At 33.1% G+C, this 15,744-nt stretch overlaps 1 protein-coding gene across 2 annotated transcripts; it reads right to left on the reverse strand.

Annotated features, from left to right (window-relative positions):
* Window positions 1-1,044: 1,044 nt before the first annotated feature.
* On the reverse strand, window positions 1,045-15,533 carry LOC105327880 (eukaryotic translation initiation factor 4E). Of its 2 annotated transcripts, XM_066065940.1 has the most exons (8): window positions 15,471-15,533; window positions 15,175-15,258; window positions 7,675-7,862; window positions 6,589-6,652; window positions 5,190-5,303; window positions 4,052-4,191; window positions 3,398-3,452; window positions 1,045-2,924 (listed from the first exon to the last, which is right to left on the reverse strand). In XM_066065940.1, exons 1-8 carry the CDS (start codon window positions 15,528-15,530, stop codon window positions 2,865-2,867), a joined length of 765 nt encoding a protein of 254 aa, XP_065922012.1. In that variant the 5' UTR covers window positions 15,531-15,533; the 3' UTR covers window positions 1,045-2,864. The 2 variants fall into 2 exon arrangements, with proteins under 2 accessions (XP_065922012.1, XP_034314163.1); XM_034458272.2 differs by lacking the exons at window positions 15,175-15,258; window positions 15,471-15,533 and adding an exon at window positions 12,646-12,770.
* Between the last annotated feature and the right edge of the window lie 211 nt (window positions 15,534-15,744).

Below are 15,744 nucleotides of genomic sequence, written 5' to 3' on the forward strand. Positions count from 1 at the left end.
TGGATCCCTCGCGTGGCGGACCAGGCGAAGGAGAATAGGGGCGTGCTTATAAGCATACAAGTTACATTAAATGCAGTTCCTTTTCTTCATTTGTTCTAAATGTTTATTTTTTTTATTAAGCATTTACAGATTTTTCCTTAATTTTCGATCAGACAAAAAAGATATTAAGAAAAATATTGAAGTCAGAGAAAACCCGTGTCATGTACACTCATATCTATACGAAGAGCGCTAATTCTTCAAAACAGAATCAAGACTCAAGAGCGGTAAAATTGTCAATAAGGAATTATATCAACTAACCAACATATTTTTGTAATTTTTATAGGGTACAGTATATGTAGCTCGATATCGAAGCATCTTAAACCTTGATAGAATGTTCTATCGTTAAAATGACAGATGTCCTACGGACCCGGTTTAACCTGAGCGTAGCCTGGTCACGGTAACATTATTCTTTCTATCTTGAACCCTGTTTCACTAAATCCTTATTTTATGACATTCATTGTCGCCAATCTTCCTGTTTTGATGCAATTTCTACATAATTCATGCATGGTTTACTTAACAATTTGGAATGGTGTGATTATATTCACATTGATATTTGTCGTCATGGCTTTAATTATTATAATCTTAAAATATTATTTTTTTTTGCCGAGAACGAACCCCTACTCAGTATACACGAATTCAGAAAAATTCCCCTAGGAGGTCCAAAGTCAAGGGGAAGAGAGTCAGCTCCAGATATTCGCTGTTTCAAACATGAATTCTACAACAAATTAATTGAATACAGCAAAGGACCGCCTAAATATAGACTTGTGTCACTTAAAGCGGTATTAACATTATTTCAGAGTTTATGAACCAATATAAATCATACTTTTTATCACTTACAAATAGCAAAGTAGAACTTATCAATACCGACTTCTTCTCAGTGTTTTATCATATTAATACAAGTCAGCTAAATCGTAAGCTTTTGATGCGTTTTTTCTTACTTTTCACATGTCTTAAGCAAAGTGTTGTAGGATTTCTTTACAAAAACAAATAAACAAAAACGAGATCTCAAAATTTATCGGTATTTATTTTTTATAGTTCATATATCATGTCAATCATCAATTAACTCATACCAACAAAAACACTGCACCGTGCTAACAAAAGATCTACAGAACAGGGCATATCTCTGCTGGCCCATCAACTAACTGTCGATTCAAATGTAGGTTTATCAAACAAGGACAATGGAAAACGTAAGCAACTTTCCAGATGTTTAACTACAGTAACGGACCAAAGGCCAAATCTATATAATTGTTGTAATAACAGAAATAAAACTTAAAAAGATTTATTACACAAACTTCTTGAATCAAAAATAATGGGGAAAGGGAAGGGAGAAAAATATAGGCATAGTACATCTATGAAGCATACAGTAGATTCATTCATTCACCCGTGTGGTGTGGCAGTTTACAGAAATAAACCCTTTCATTCATTATGCAACTACTGGAGAGGGAGGGGGATAAATGCATGCAAGAGTGTACATAGTTCTGTATAAACTCACAATAAGCATTAATTTCAAATTACCAGATAACATGAATATGATACAAATAACTGGTCTGTTACAAATATTAACACCAAAACACTATTTTACAGTCCGACAATATCATAAAATTGTGTGGGGAAAATACAAGTGTAAAGAAAGGGAAATGTGGCAACGAGATTAACTTGAACCACACTGAAGCAAAATAAAATAGATACATCTTAAAATTGCCAACCACATACATATCATGAACAAGTACTGACCTTGGACGCTAGATAAAACTAGACTTCCAAGATAGCATGTAGCACTTTCTGAAAAATAAACTTAGATATTTCACAACAAGAACACTGACAAGGATTATTTCACTGCATTATAAACAACTCTCTCATGTTTTACTACATTTGGAAAATATTGTTTCATGACCGCTACTAAAATGAATTGATAACAAATAGGTTCCTGTTATACTTGTTAACCTCCGGGGCAAGAAACAAATATATCCAAACCCCAATAACCGAGACCTGCAGTTGTAACTCATTTGAACTTTACTACAGGTCATTTTGATGACTTTACATGAAAACTATCCAATAATGAATGATGACATCTCCATAGCTTGAAATTGAAAACTTGAACACCTAAACTTGAGATAGCCTATTTGAAAGTCCTCTGGGGATGTCAAGTACTGCTACAACTCCAAAGACTTATGAGGGACTTATGGAATATAGAAAAGATTGATACCTCATTCAAAGGATCCATACTTATACTTAAAACCTTAGAAATCTCCAAAAACTGTACAACTCAAATAGTTCTAGCTTGTTGGTTTAGACATAGGAGGTCTGTTGTAGTAGTTTCCAAGGAGATACAATTATTCTGTTTAACATACAAAAATAACAAATAAATAATAACTACAGACACTCTGTTACCACATCAGACTGGATACACATTGTGGAGCTGATAGAAGTTGTTAAAACTATACATTCAGTCAACACCACATACATGTACAAAAACCAAGTTCATCAACAAACGGTTTATATCATTATAAAAAAAAAAATCAAAAAAAAAATAATCATAAATTCATGTGTAACAACATGAGGCAAATGCAATATCAGGCATTTTAACAAAGTCATTCAATACACACAAGCATTCATGATTCTGCCTGATGTGTTTCAGTCCCACCTCCACAGGCACTTAAATGTGGCACCAATCAAAAGAGTCCTTTGAGGTTCGTTTGCTGTAGTATGTACTTGATCGTCCTGGAGAAATATTGTCCAAGCACTACCATGAGGAGAGACTGGGACACATCAGGGTGGGGTGAGAGATAATGTCTTTATATAACTACTTAGAGATCCAGCCTGTGTTAAACTCGGAAACGATCTTTGGCTGTGGAACCAGTCTTCGTCATGGTATCTCTGTGTGACTAAAATGGAAAACATTCTTTTTAAAAAGAGGTTTACTTTTAATTAACTTATTATCCTTTTTCTAACTGACTTTTTCCTGTTAGCAGGCACTTAACAAAAGATATAAGAACAATCTGATTAAAATCAAAACCTTCGATCAAAGATCACTGCACAGGGATCTGAAGTAACTCAATAGAAGGTTGTGTCCTTGCAAGCTTTCGAATATAAATATTCATATCAATGAATTTAACTAATCAGTGATTTCTACTCGCTTTTACCATTTGTAAGACTCGACCTTGGTAGCACAAATATATCTAAACAACTGTCAGAAACTTGCCAGCAAATGAACATCTATATTGAATATCTACAGATAATTGGGATGTTTAAACTTTTCTGGTTACTTCAGATCATTGGCAGAGATCTACTTGAGAAGATCTGATTGTAATCAGGCTGAATCAGTTATTATTTAAGACGTTCAATAGTGATTACTTACCTGAAACCCTATTTGGATCTTGGCTGGTATACTTAATCTTTCTTTTAATTTTCTTCTGTAAATTATAAAAAAAAAGGTTATGATATAACTATGGATTCAATTAAACCAATTGAAAATATTAATTTCACAGAGGTTTGGAAGTTCAGATTCATTTCCCTATCAAATGGTACTAGAGATGGGAAATTCACCGGTGCATCACCGTAATAATTTTCACAATCTATGCATCGATACACTTACCATTAATACAACGATACCTATGGGAACGTTTTTTTAATTTTCTAAAAATGTCTGAGCTTCTTATATAAGCTATTTTTAGTTTGCGTGACTAATATGAAAGTACAAAGATGGCGAAAGACTACATAAAGTAGATAAGGCAAATCAGACTAATGTAATTTGAAAACTGTGCAATGTTCCTTTGTAATATAATAAAACCACTATGGGCATGCAGTAACACAGTGACAAATTCAATAAATTTTAAACCGTTTTCTCATGTTTTCATTGAGTTGCAATGTACAGCTGCTGTATCGTGATATGTATTGTATAACATCTCGCGTATTGTGATATGTACCGAGTCGGCTAAGTAGAGTATCATCCCAGCCCTAAATAATACACCAAATGAATCTAGAATTTAACTAAGAGCATGAAATGACATACCCAATTTTTAATATAGCATCAGGTCTTCCAGCCTCTTTTGTCCACAGACTGAGTTTATCTCCCTTATTTCTAATGTTGACAACAGCCCCACAGATGTCCTCGCTGTACTCCTCAAAAGACTCTCCAATCAAACACAGCAGCTGAAAACAAGATATCATAACGCTTTATATAGTGCTGAAACGAATACCATAAATCAATATTCCATTATTCGTGAGTGCTATTTGATTCGTATTCGAATATTCGTTGACATCATCTATAAGGTATTTAAGCATGTTTGATAGTTTATATTACTATGAGATTGTATGTGTAGATTGCTTAAACATGTCAGTTCGAAGTTGACACTTTGAATATCCATTAAAGTAGGTGCACATTTATTTCTACAATGAAAAGATTTTTTACTTTTTTACAAAAATACTGCAGTCCTGACTCCTGTATGAAACCGATTTGTAACTTCGTAAGTAAAAATATTTCCACCATGTTTGATTACAGTATTTAAAAAACTCAATAAAGACCTTAATAATCCGGAAAATGCCCGTATATCTAAAATTAAAGAACAAATTATATTGTACATCTTTTTAAAAAAAAATTACGATGTACCTTTCGATATCACACGCACTCGTTCAAACATTTTAGCAAATTATTTCTTCATCAACTAGCTAATATGATCGAAAAATCCAGAATGTTTGTTTCCGTACGATGTAAACTCTGCTTTTACTTTCAATGTAAACAATTATGCAGTCCTAGATCAGAGTTAACATTGTCTTTATCTTTTGTTTGGTTCAACGTTAAATAGTCCCACACCCAACTTCTCTTTTCCATCGTTACGAAATGAAACGAAGCTGCATAGTTTACAGTGCTTAATATGGGTTTATACGTGTGACCGAATATTCGAATGCTAAATGGGCATTCCAATATTAGAAATTTACTATTCATTCGCAAATATTCGAACATTCATTTCAGCACTAGCTTTATAACTCTTATACTCTAAACAGTATGCTTCCATTTATGGTTCATGAAGTATTAAATGAGGGACAGGCCTGTCACTTTATAGTTTTCTTGTGAAGATTAATTTATTGTTATGTAGAAAACATGTTGCAGTGAACTTTTCATATAAACAGGTTTAAATACTGGTACTTACAGTTTCTAGCCAGAAGTTATCAAGATCTGTCATACGCTGATTTTTGTTAAGATTTATTAACCACCTTCCTCCATCTTTATTTCGCTCATCTTCCCACATAGGTTGAACACCATCCTGTATGATACAAGAATGCTGAGTTAATTATTTGAAATGATGCAGTCATTTTATCATGAATAAAACCCACAAGACTTACCTATCTACTGATCTTTCAAATCTATGACCAAATACTGTAAACGTATTATATTTGGCGTGTACCATACTTTGCGGAAATTAGTTTTTGAACAAGTTGACGTAGATTTGAATAAGCGTATTCTTGAATGTGACTATTCTTATACATATATGCATGGCATTTAGCGATGTACTTGATTTAGCGGAAGTCGCATTACGCTAAAAGGATTACACAGCCAAATGTAGTACGTTTACAGTAGTTGTACTAAATTTATATAGTTTATGACTTTTTATTAAGTATGATGTGATAATTGATCATTATATACCTGCACATGACTTGTTAAATTAAAGAACAGCTATTTGTTGATGTTGACATACACAGCAAATTGTGTATCAAATTAGTTCATATGTGTTAAATATGATCCATCCATTAGAAAGCTGACAATTATGACAACTTTGTCAACATATACCATATAGCTTTGAATTTTCAGAAAAGACATTTTAAGATGTTATGTAAGTTCATGTCAAACAAACGATCAGGTAATGCAACTGATTTGGTACATGTAAAAGTTACTCTGGTGTACTGTATGGAACCTCATCTTCATCACAAACTGATGATTATTGGATTGATAAATTTGGTTCTTGGGTGATTAAGAGATAAATCATTCCTCTAAACAATTCTTTTCATTCCTTGTACAATTACAATCATATCATTTTATATTCTTGATATTCTAAATTGATACAACATTGCTCACTGCAAATGTCCTGCTGTCTTGGGGACAATTCATTTACCAAAAACTCACAAAACTGAGTTGATACACTGGTACATAAACCGTTAAAAAAAAAAAAGCAGCTGAAAGAATCATATGGTGCCAAGCAGTGGCCATCACTCACCCACTTGCCAAAATAATAACTTCAAAAAGAGATGTATAAGCCATGCCCCTTACAGGCAGTCAGTGTACCTAAGTAAATTTTTAATTATTGTATCCATTTCTAACTATTCTTACATCAAGCTTGTGGTTAAACACTCTGCCTTGTGACAGCAAGATTTAAACAACTTCAAATCTGTATATGTAAGAGGTGTTTATTTTATAATTTAATGTAATCATACATATATGTTCCTAAGAACTTTGCACACCACATACAACCCCATTATTGGTTCATAGATCACAGAACAAATCCAAATCTTTACTTTTTCCTATATACATGTATTCAATAACCGCAGGCTTACCTTGAAGAGGGAGTAATCACAGCCTGAGGGCAGTTTACTGGCTTTCTGTACATGGTTGTATAACCTGCAATGTAAGCAGAGAAGAATAATACTGCAGTTTTACCAAGAAAACATTATATCTCCTGTACTAATGTATTACAAGGGTAAGTTAAACTGTACAAATACAGAGTGCAAATGAAATGCTGCAAAAATGCAAATGATTGTACTCTCTCTACACTCAAGGACCAACCTAGGGGGCAACTTGGGCGAAATAGTCGCTTTTTGATCGGTAACTTCGCTGGAATTTCCTTCGAAAGAGAAGTTGAAGTCATTCTGTATTATGAGTTCACAATCGTGTAAATTAACCCCAAAGGCAATAAAATGATAATTGACTAATTCTAAAGACGTTTTCAGAGTCTCAGTTAACCCCTGTTGTGATTAATTACTCAAGACTGTCTTATCTTTAGGGGGTTAAAAATACGGGTGATGCAACCACATACTGTGCAACCGATGTTTATTTCTTTTAGTGTTGATGTTACAATTAGTTGGTAACTTGTAATTAGTTAATAACTCTGCCAAAGTAATGCTAAAACAATCATAAAACCGTTTGTTTACAGTTATCTTAAAAAATAAGATCATCTACATGTATAACAGTTGTAATTGGGTCAAAGGGTTAGACTTATACCTCCAAAATACATAGAAATACAGAGACTGATTTTATTTGTCATTTAGCTAACACAATTACAACTCATTTTATCTATAAAATGCATGAATACATCAAATAAATTAAATTTAATAAATTGGATAAGTTTTTTTTTAATTTTTAGAAGTTGTTTTATTTTTTATTGACTTCTAATCTAATTTAAATTATTAAAAATTGAGTCTTAAGTGTTATGCTGATGTCAAGTAATGGAAGCCTCCCTGATTTCTCAAACTTCTCTCTATTTTTCTGTTAGGGAGAAGTGAAGTCTCCCTAAAATTTGCTCTAGGTTGGTCCCTGACACTATAAATTTTTCAAAACATGCAAAAATTTTTGTCCTGAATAAAAATATATGATATGCCCTTAGAAAGGTACTGACTGCAAAACTCACATATAAAAGTACTTACGCCCAAAAATCCTCCACAGTGTCAAATGCTGTAATGAGTTTAAGGTTTGCTGTCCACTCTTTGTTGCGGTCATTTTTGAAGAACCAAAGGGCCCATCTGTTTTGTAAGGGGTGCTTGATGAGCGAGTCTGGTGCCATCATGGCACCATCATCAGTTGGTTCATCTTCTTCCTCCTCGACTCTCTCTTCCTACAATTCCAAAAATAATATTATGCACAGTTAACATTAACAATTGTAATATTATTATAAACGCAGACAGAAAAAACAACAACAATGCATGCTATTAGTTAGACATAAATAAACATGTAACTACTGGCAATTAAGATTAACTATAATCTGACATGAAACCCACATGTACTATAATTTTCTGCAAATGTGGAAACAAGACAAACTTCATTCTTCTGGAATCTAAAAACTCTTCAACACAACATGAGAAAACAACTTTTAGAGTGTCTTCAGTATGCCACACAATGACAGCTGTACATACAAAATTCACCTGAACTAGCAGGTGCCCTTAAATAACTAGGTCAAAAAGTGATATTCCTGCTGTCTTTTCCTATATTTAGCATCAGTTATGAATCTTTTAATTAGACCTTGGCTTTTATCCAGATGATAGTATGAAAATGTATTGGCCTTTTTCTTGCAGTAAGGATCAAATAATACTATATATATACAAGAATTACTGAATAAAAATTCTTTTAATTAGAGAAAAGAGGTAAAAAAAATTACAATGCAAAACACACTGGGCATCAGGCTTGGGGCGAATTACATTGTAAAGTAATGCATTGCATTACCATTACTTCATGAATTTGGGCATTAAATTACCATTACCATTACTTGATTTTCTTGAAGTAATGCATTACATTACCATTACATGAGTAAGGTAATGCATTACCATTACCATTACTTTGTTTTAAAGAAGTAAAGCTTTGCAGATGTTTCAAATATAAAACACTCTTTAACATATCTACAGGTTCATGTTCAGTATCAGGTTCAAATTCAATGACTGTACATACAAGAGTCATTCTTTATTTGCTCAATATATAATAATCTTGTGGCATTATGAACAACATATTACATAAGTAAAAAGACATTTGGCATGATACAATGTCAGATATGATATAGAGACACTGAATTCGTGCATAATAGAAACAATTTATGGAATAATGTTGCGGTTATTAAAAAGCTAAATAGAGATATTTCCCCAGATAACACAAATCTTTATAATTTTGGACACTTACCGTAATTGTATTTATTTATAGACAGAGGGTTTTTCACAGTTATATTTCTTATTAATAATATATTTTAATCGAATTCCTTTATGCTGAGGACACTTTAAGACAAAAGATTGCTGTTGCACTTTATGATCAAAGTTTCAAAGGTTTCATCTTTTAACTGCATCCTATTAGTTTGAAAATCTTCCCAGCTATACTAAATAAACGTTATACAGGTGCAGTGGAAGCTGGGACTGAAAGATTGTTTGACAATCTTTATCTTAGGATAAATTAAGTGAAAAGATAAAAAAAATGCATGAATCTTGTATTTTCTGTCAGTCAAAACTAATGTACTTAATATACATGTACAACAGAGAGAGAGAGAGAGAGAGAGAGAGAGAGAGAGAGAGAGAGAGAGAGAGAGAGAGAAATTATTTTCAAATGTGTTATAATATTGGAAGTGATTTTGATTTGCAGTGGACAGTGCATTCATTTTGCCCTTAAAAGTGCATGTCTGTCCCCTATTCTATTGGGACATGGCATAGGGAAGTAATATAAACAATTAAAAAATGAAATTTTATTTTTACTTTTTATTTTAACTAAAACTTTTTTATTTCAAGAATTATTTCTTTCTTCTTTATAATAAAGTTAATCAAATTCAATTTCAGCTATTCATTTATTCATCACATTTTTTAAAGTGAACATGCATAAATAAGCATAGTAATGCAAAGTAATGCCATGTAATGCCAGCATTGCACTAGATTTTTGAAAGTAATTCATTACATTACCATTACTTGTAATGCTAATTTTGTGGCATTACACATTACTAGCATTACTTTGAAAACATGTAATGCATTGCAATGCATTACAATTACATTTAGCATTACCCCAAGCCTGCTGGGTATATATCAGTATTTAGCAAATGATTGAGTACACATTTGATTTTCAAATTTTTTCTTCCTTTAAAATCAAATTACCGGTAGGTAAACGATAGCTCATAACATATTTTATCTTTAATTTCTTTTTTTTTTTGATAAGTGGTAAAAGTTAACATTTTATGAGTTGCATGTGGAGCCAAACAAAGGAATAAATACAGTATTGTATGTATATGTATTTTTCTAGCTATACATTTCTCTAAGAATGAATTATAATAGTATGTACCTGTGAATATTCATTAATAGGCTTGGTGTACAGGTATATTGCTTCAACATTAATGATTCAATTGCAGGGTTTTCAAAAACTATAGAAATTTCCATCAGTCATTCGGACTGATACTAGTTTGTTCTACCAGTCTGAAGCTAGTTCTGTCAGTCTGAATAAAACAGTAACTAACAGTGAATTCATACCCTATTCATAATGTATTGCATCAAGACAGAAAAACCATTTAAGGAGCTGCTTAGCAGTATATAAAAAAGTGTAAACAATTCAATCCCTGTTTATATTATGGATAATGGTAGTAAAAATTGAGTTGCTGCTTATTCACCTCAATCAATTTTATTTTGATCCAGTAAGTTAGAATATAAGACAGTTTGTCCTCATAGGCAGTGGGACATAGCATCAAAGGACATCATATTCAGAAAAGGAGGAATTCTCCAACCGTTCAGTAGCTCATGTCACTCATTCCATGTCACACGCCTATAACTTTTTATGTCATCTGCACAAAAGTAGCTAGAATTCAACTCCAACAATATTAAAACACACACTAGTTACTGGTATTCAGAATTATTATCTTTGTAACTCATCATTACAACTTTGATATCCTCATCAAAATTATAAATCAAATGGTAGTGAAGTGATAAGCATCAAACCTATTTAAATCTGTCTGGGATCTGGCCATTTTGATTAAGAAACAATCTGCATGCAGTACCATGTTTTACACATATTTATATATGGTGCATGTGTATTTCAAATAAACAGAATATCCATAAAGGCATACTCAAACTATGTCAGTATGTGCATCAGTATAACTGTATTCATTTGTGACAAGAAATCAAAATGGTATAGATGTCTGAAAGTTTCTGGTAACTACATTTGTACTACATTCCATCAGTGGAAACCCAGGGTCAGTCTTCTTTCTCTTACCTTAAACCATGGGCATACTTGCCAACTGACCCAATTTTGTCGGGTCACACCCGATTTTTCAACCCTTCACTCAATTATTTTTTATGACCCTGCGGGTCATGCTTTTCACTCGAGTTTTGTCCAACTACCCAAAAATCTCCCGATTTCCGGATTTGGTTTGTAAATTATATGTTGCGCGTTTGACTTCCAGTTAGAACCATTTTAACAGGAGCTTGGACTTTGGGTAGTTGTGTCAAACAGCATTGTGACGTAGGCCTGTCTATTTCATTGTAAGCCACTCAGTCATGGCTCTTTGAAATTAACAAGATTTGTCTAGCTTTTGAGGTAAAGCTACGCAATCGGTGTATATTTCGCTTGAAACCAGCGTCATTTTAACTTGCTTTGACGCAAGATATAGATAGTAACATCATACTGAAAGTCCAAGGACTTGTTAAAATGGTTCTATGAACTCAAGCTGAGCTTGAATTTACGTAAACAATGCCGATGGCTATAACAGACACAGTAAGTGTTAATTATTTTCGTGAGTTGTTTTGACAATTGAACCTAAGGTTTAAATCATTAAGTGTGATGGCTTCCAATAAGAAAAGGTCTTCATCCATATATGGCCAGAAATTAGTCCTGACTTTTACCCCTTTCTATTTGTAACCAGTAACATTGGTTACATCGGTAACAATGCTTGATTATGAATGATTTTCAAACTTTGATGTACTTGTGACAGGTTACAGTGGTTACTGGTAACATTGGTTACAAAACAGAGTTAGGTTTGGGTTAGGGTTAGTTTAGGGTTAGGATTAAGGTTTGAAATGCAAAACTAGCTGGGTAATTAAGGCATTATAGGTGGGGGAATTCCCCGTCTCCCGGGTCTTAGAGACAAACTTCTGGTGTTAACCTTGACACATGTGAAAGAAGTTTAAGGCCAAATTCCAGACATGGATAATGATAGATGTGGTGAATATCATGCCAATTGAATCTCCTCTGAGATAAACTTAATTCACAACTTGTGTCTTGTGACACAACTAAAGCCTCGACTATTCAATAATAACCCACCTCCCCCCCCCCCCCCATTCAAAACTATTACATGAGCTAATTTGAAGATTTAAAGATGCATATTTAATGATCAATACCATATGTATGCAGGAAAAAATCTAAGGTCTAAAACTTTAAGGATAATGTACCACGGTTATCAATTCACTAAAAATACAGCAAGGTACGTAATACCTTGCAAATTTGCCTCATTCATAGTTACTATTATGTATATGTGATGCATGAGATAATAATCATATGTGTTTTAAAATTCTGTCCCTGCTATGACCGATAATATACGGTTTATTTCAAAAACTATGAAAGAAGCAATATTGTAATGATCACTGAAGATTAAATGGGCCGAATAATTTCTCAATATAGAGACTTTTACCCTATGATAAGAAAACACCAAAACTTAAATACACACGACAACAAACTTGGCTGAACATTTCTCAAACTAGTGTTTGCCTCTCAATTCAGGTGTTCCTTCAATTAACAAAGTGCAACATGTTTTTCTCTGGCTCACAAAAACAACGATCTTTCAAGTGTTAATAACTTAAAGGATAGCTTGTAGTATATATGTGTTTTGATATCTGAACATAATTTTACGCATGAATTCTTATATAAAGGATAATTCAGTCACAATATTTTACCTCTTTCGTATCAATTTCTGAAGCCATGTTGTAAGACAAAAATGGACACTGATCACATGGTATACCGGCTTCGAAAACGAGGCCAAAGATAAAAGTGGTGCAAAATGTAAAATGTAGGGTGTATGTGAGGATATAGAGCGACTGTAATTTAACAGCATGTTACAGAATATATAAATTTAACGTAAATAAAATTGTGTTGTTTATTTCTTTCTTTTTTTCCTTTTCACGAAATTCCCGATCCCGACTCTTTCATCAAGAGGCGCGGATCTAATGAACTATTGTGGAGGCATGACGTCAGGCGAAAAATCTCCGAGGATTTTGTCAGTGGTTAATTAATGCATGGTAAATAGGTACATGCTTATGCCGGATCTTACTTTGTATTGAAATAAAAAGGCTAACATAAAATAAATGCATATGTATTCAGTAAAAAAAAAAAACCCGAACCGTTGAGGGTGGTGCTTCATAATAAATATTTCATCTTACTGTTTAGTTTTATGACAGCGGGGCAAACATTAGAGGACACAAAAAAGAAAAAAAAAAGGACTTACTTGCCAAACATGACCGATTTCTGAAAAAATTTGTTGAAATCAGATTGGAGTTATACAGTCATGAAGTTAACTTTATATTCTTCAATACAATATGTAACGTTATATTGCAAATTGTGACTGTGATTTTTAATATGTTTTTTTTAATTCAGTTGTGTTTATACTCTGTCCCGGGTTTTTGCTTCCACCACTTTTCGCTTGATATTTCGATAATAATAAATACCTTTATGCTTAAACTACGTTCATCCACTAATATGAAAAATGTCCAGATTATCTGTTTTGCAACGCCCCCTCTACCGCTTCAGGTTTCAATACACATCCCAAATAAAAAGTCTACGGAGATTTTGCATTGCATCAGCCATTAATGAGCCCGGATGATAACGTTGAAAAATTGCGCGAGGTGTCCCGAGTACTTCCGAATGGAGAAAAGATGTAAACATTTCCCAATATAAATCTCTGTAAGAAATTTGTTTTCGTTCCTGTAAACTTTTATGAGTGAAAAGGGATAATTTGTCAATGAAGTTATCTTGGATATTTTCCATTTCATCGATTTCAACTGTACTTCTTTCACAGGTATGTGTGTTTTTATTAAAAATCATCAAAAAGTGATAGAAGCAATAACTTGGGACAGACTATAATAAATTATTTTGATTCATACTATTTCAGTTACTTAATATGCCCCAAAAGTTTGGATCAACTCCTCTATAACTCTATTTTATCATCAAAGATATATTTTGATATCATATATAATACATGTACCTGATATATCGCGGCATATTGATTGATGTGATTATTTGAAAATGAATCAATGTAATCAAAGTTAGACCTTTCATCTCGCTCTCTCTTATGTATGCATGGTTATTGCACGAGCGATAACCATGTATAACATAGAGCGAGATGAAAGGTCTAAATTTAATTAGATTGAAAATGAATGTCTTTGTTTTATTTATTACAAGGAATATTTATATAGGACCTATATATATATATATATATATTGAGAAAATATCTTCAAGAAACCAAATCCAGGAATTTGCTATATATATTATCATCAGACAAGTAGCATTGTTTTTTTTTTCTTTTTTCTTCCAGCAAACTTTTTTTTTTCAATTTAATTCAGTAAATTAGGATAAAGTTGCTCCCTTTTTTGTGAGCATGTATGTAAAAATAATGAATTGAAAGGATGGAAATTAACAGTGAAATTGATGTGATATGAACTTAAAGGTACGCTATGATACCCCCCCCCCCCCCGCCCACCCTCACGGGTTAGGATTTTCATGATTTTGAGAAGTTTTTTTATAAAAAAATTTTTGATTGTCAAGATTTTTTGGTTGAGTTAGCCCCCCCCCCCTACACTTTCAAAAACGATGCTACGTGCCTTATCATGAATGAGACCGAACAACCCTATTTCAAAATACCTTTGTAGGTTAAAACATGTATAATGAGGAAAAAATTAATAGGAAAATACCAGTAATTAAATGCTAACCCGATATTATATGCCTGTCATCGAGTTGAGGCCTATCTAATTAATTAAAAATCGACCTTTCATCTAGCTTTTTCTTATACATGATTATCGCTCCTTTCACGGGCGATTTCTGGTATAACAATATAAATTTAACAAAGAGCGAGTCAAATAAAGCCTGAATGGCTTTATGATAGATTTCACGATGCCTCGACCATATTGATTACCATATTTAAAGAAGGATTCTAAATTACTTATATTTGTATATTTCTACGCAGTTGTACGATTAAATATTAATTCTTACACGTGCACTTTAACGTTATTATCATTTCGTATGATTATATGCTAACCTCGCTTGCGCCCCAACAGTAAGTCATTTGCGTCATTCGTGAAATGTATTGGGCTATATGTACGTGTACGTTACTTTCGGTTACATTTGATTTGTACAAGTTATCAAAAAGACGCTGGAAAATGTAAATAAACGGACACTATATTATATATCTAAGACATTGTTTAATTACTTGCTTTTGTCGTTTCCAGAGTTTCTGTCGTGTCCTTTGGATCCTCCCAGGAACAGAAATCTTCTTCGTCGTCGTTTTCACCCTGTTCCTGAAAATAATTCCTGTATAACTCTCCTGCAAACCCTTCAGTTAGTGTAAGAATTTATCGTATTTAAATAAACTACATGATTTTTTTAACATTTCAACACCCACCAAATTTGCATAACGATCGTATCGTTACCCTTCAACCTAGAATTTCGAGAGATGATTCCTAATCATAAATTGAATGTAAATAGGTAAATCGTATACTGTATATCCTACCCAAGGCTGACATGGGATCTGAAGAAACTGTGATTTGTCTGCCTCCATTTTGGAAGACATGAGAAGACTGATCACCAAGAGATGAAAACAGTAAAAGACACCAGCTGGTCTTCTTAGATTACTGACACTTTACCATGGCAATATGGACTTTCCTCCAGGGATAGAAGTACGGGATCTCAAGGTTATCAAAGTTCGATCGGATAGTGACACTGATCCCCCGATGCTTCAATAATGCGCTTCCAATTTTAGCACGAATGTCTTCATCAATGAGAGA

This window comes from Magallana gigas, chromosome 7 (genome assembly GCF_963853765.1).
Source record: "Magallana gigas chromosome 7, xbMagGiga1.1, whole genome shotgun sequence".
Lineage (NCBI taxonomy): Eukaryota > Metazoa > Mollusca > Bivalvia > Ostreida > Ostreidae > Magallana > Magallana gigas.

Excerpts from the sequence above, each read along its gene's own strand:
- LOC105327880 (XM_066065940.1), bottom strand. The coding sequence starts at position 15,530 with ATGTCTTCCAAAATGGAGGCAGACAAATCACAGTTTCTTCAGATCCCA. Across the intron at positions 4,192-5,189 it reads ATAACTTCTGGCTAGAAACT|CTGCTGTGTTTGATTGGAGA; the intron begins GTAAGTACCAGT and ends TCTTGTTTTCAG. Across the intron at positions 3,453-4,051 it reads GATGCTATATTAAAAATTGG|AAGAAAATTAAAAGAAAGAT; the intron begins GTATGTCATTTC and ends TATAATTTACAG.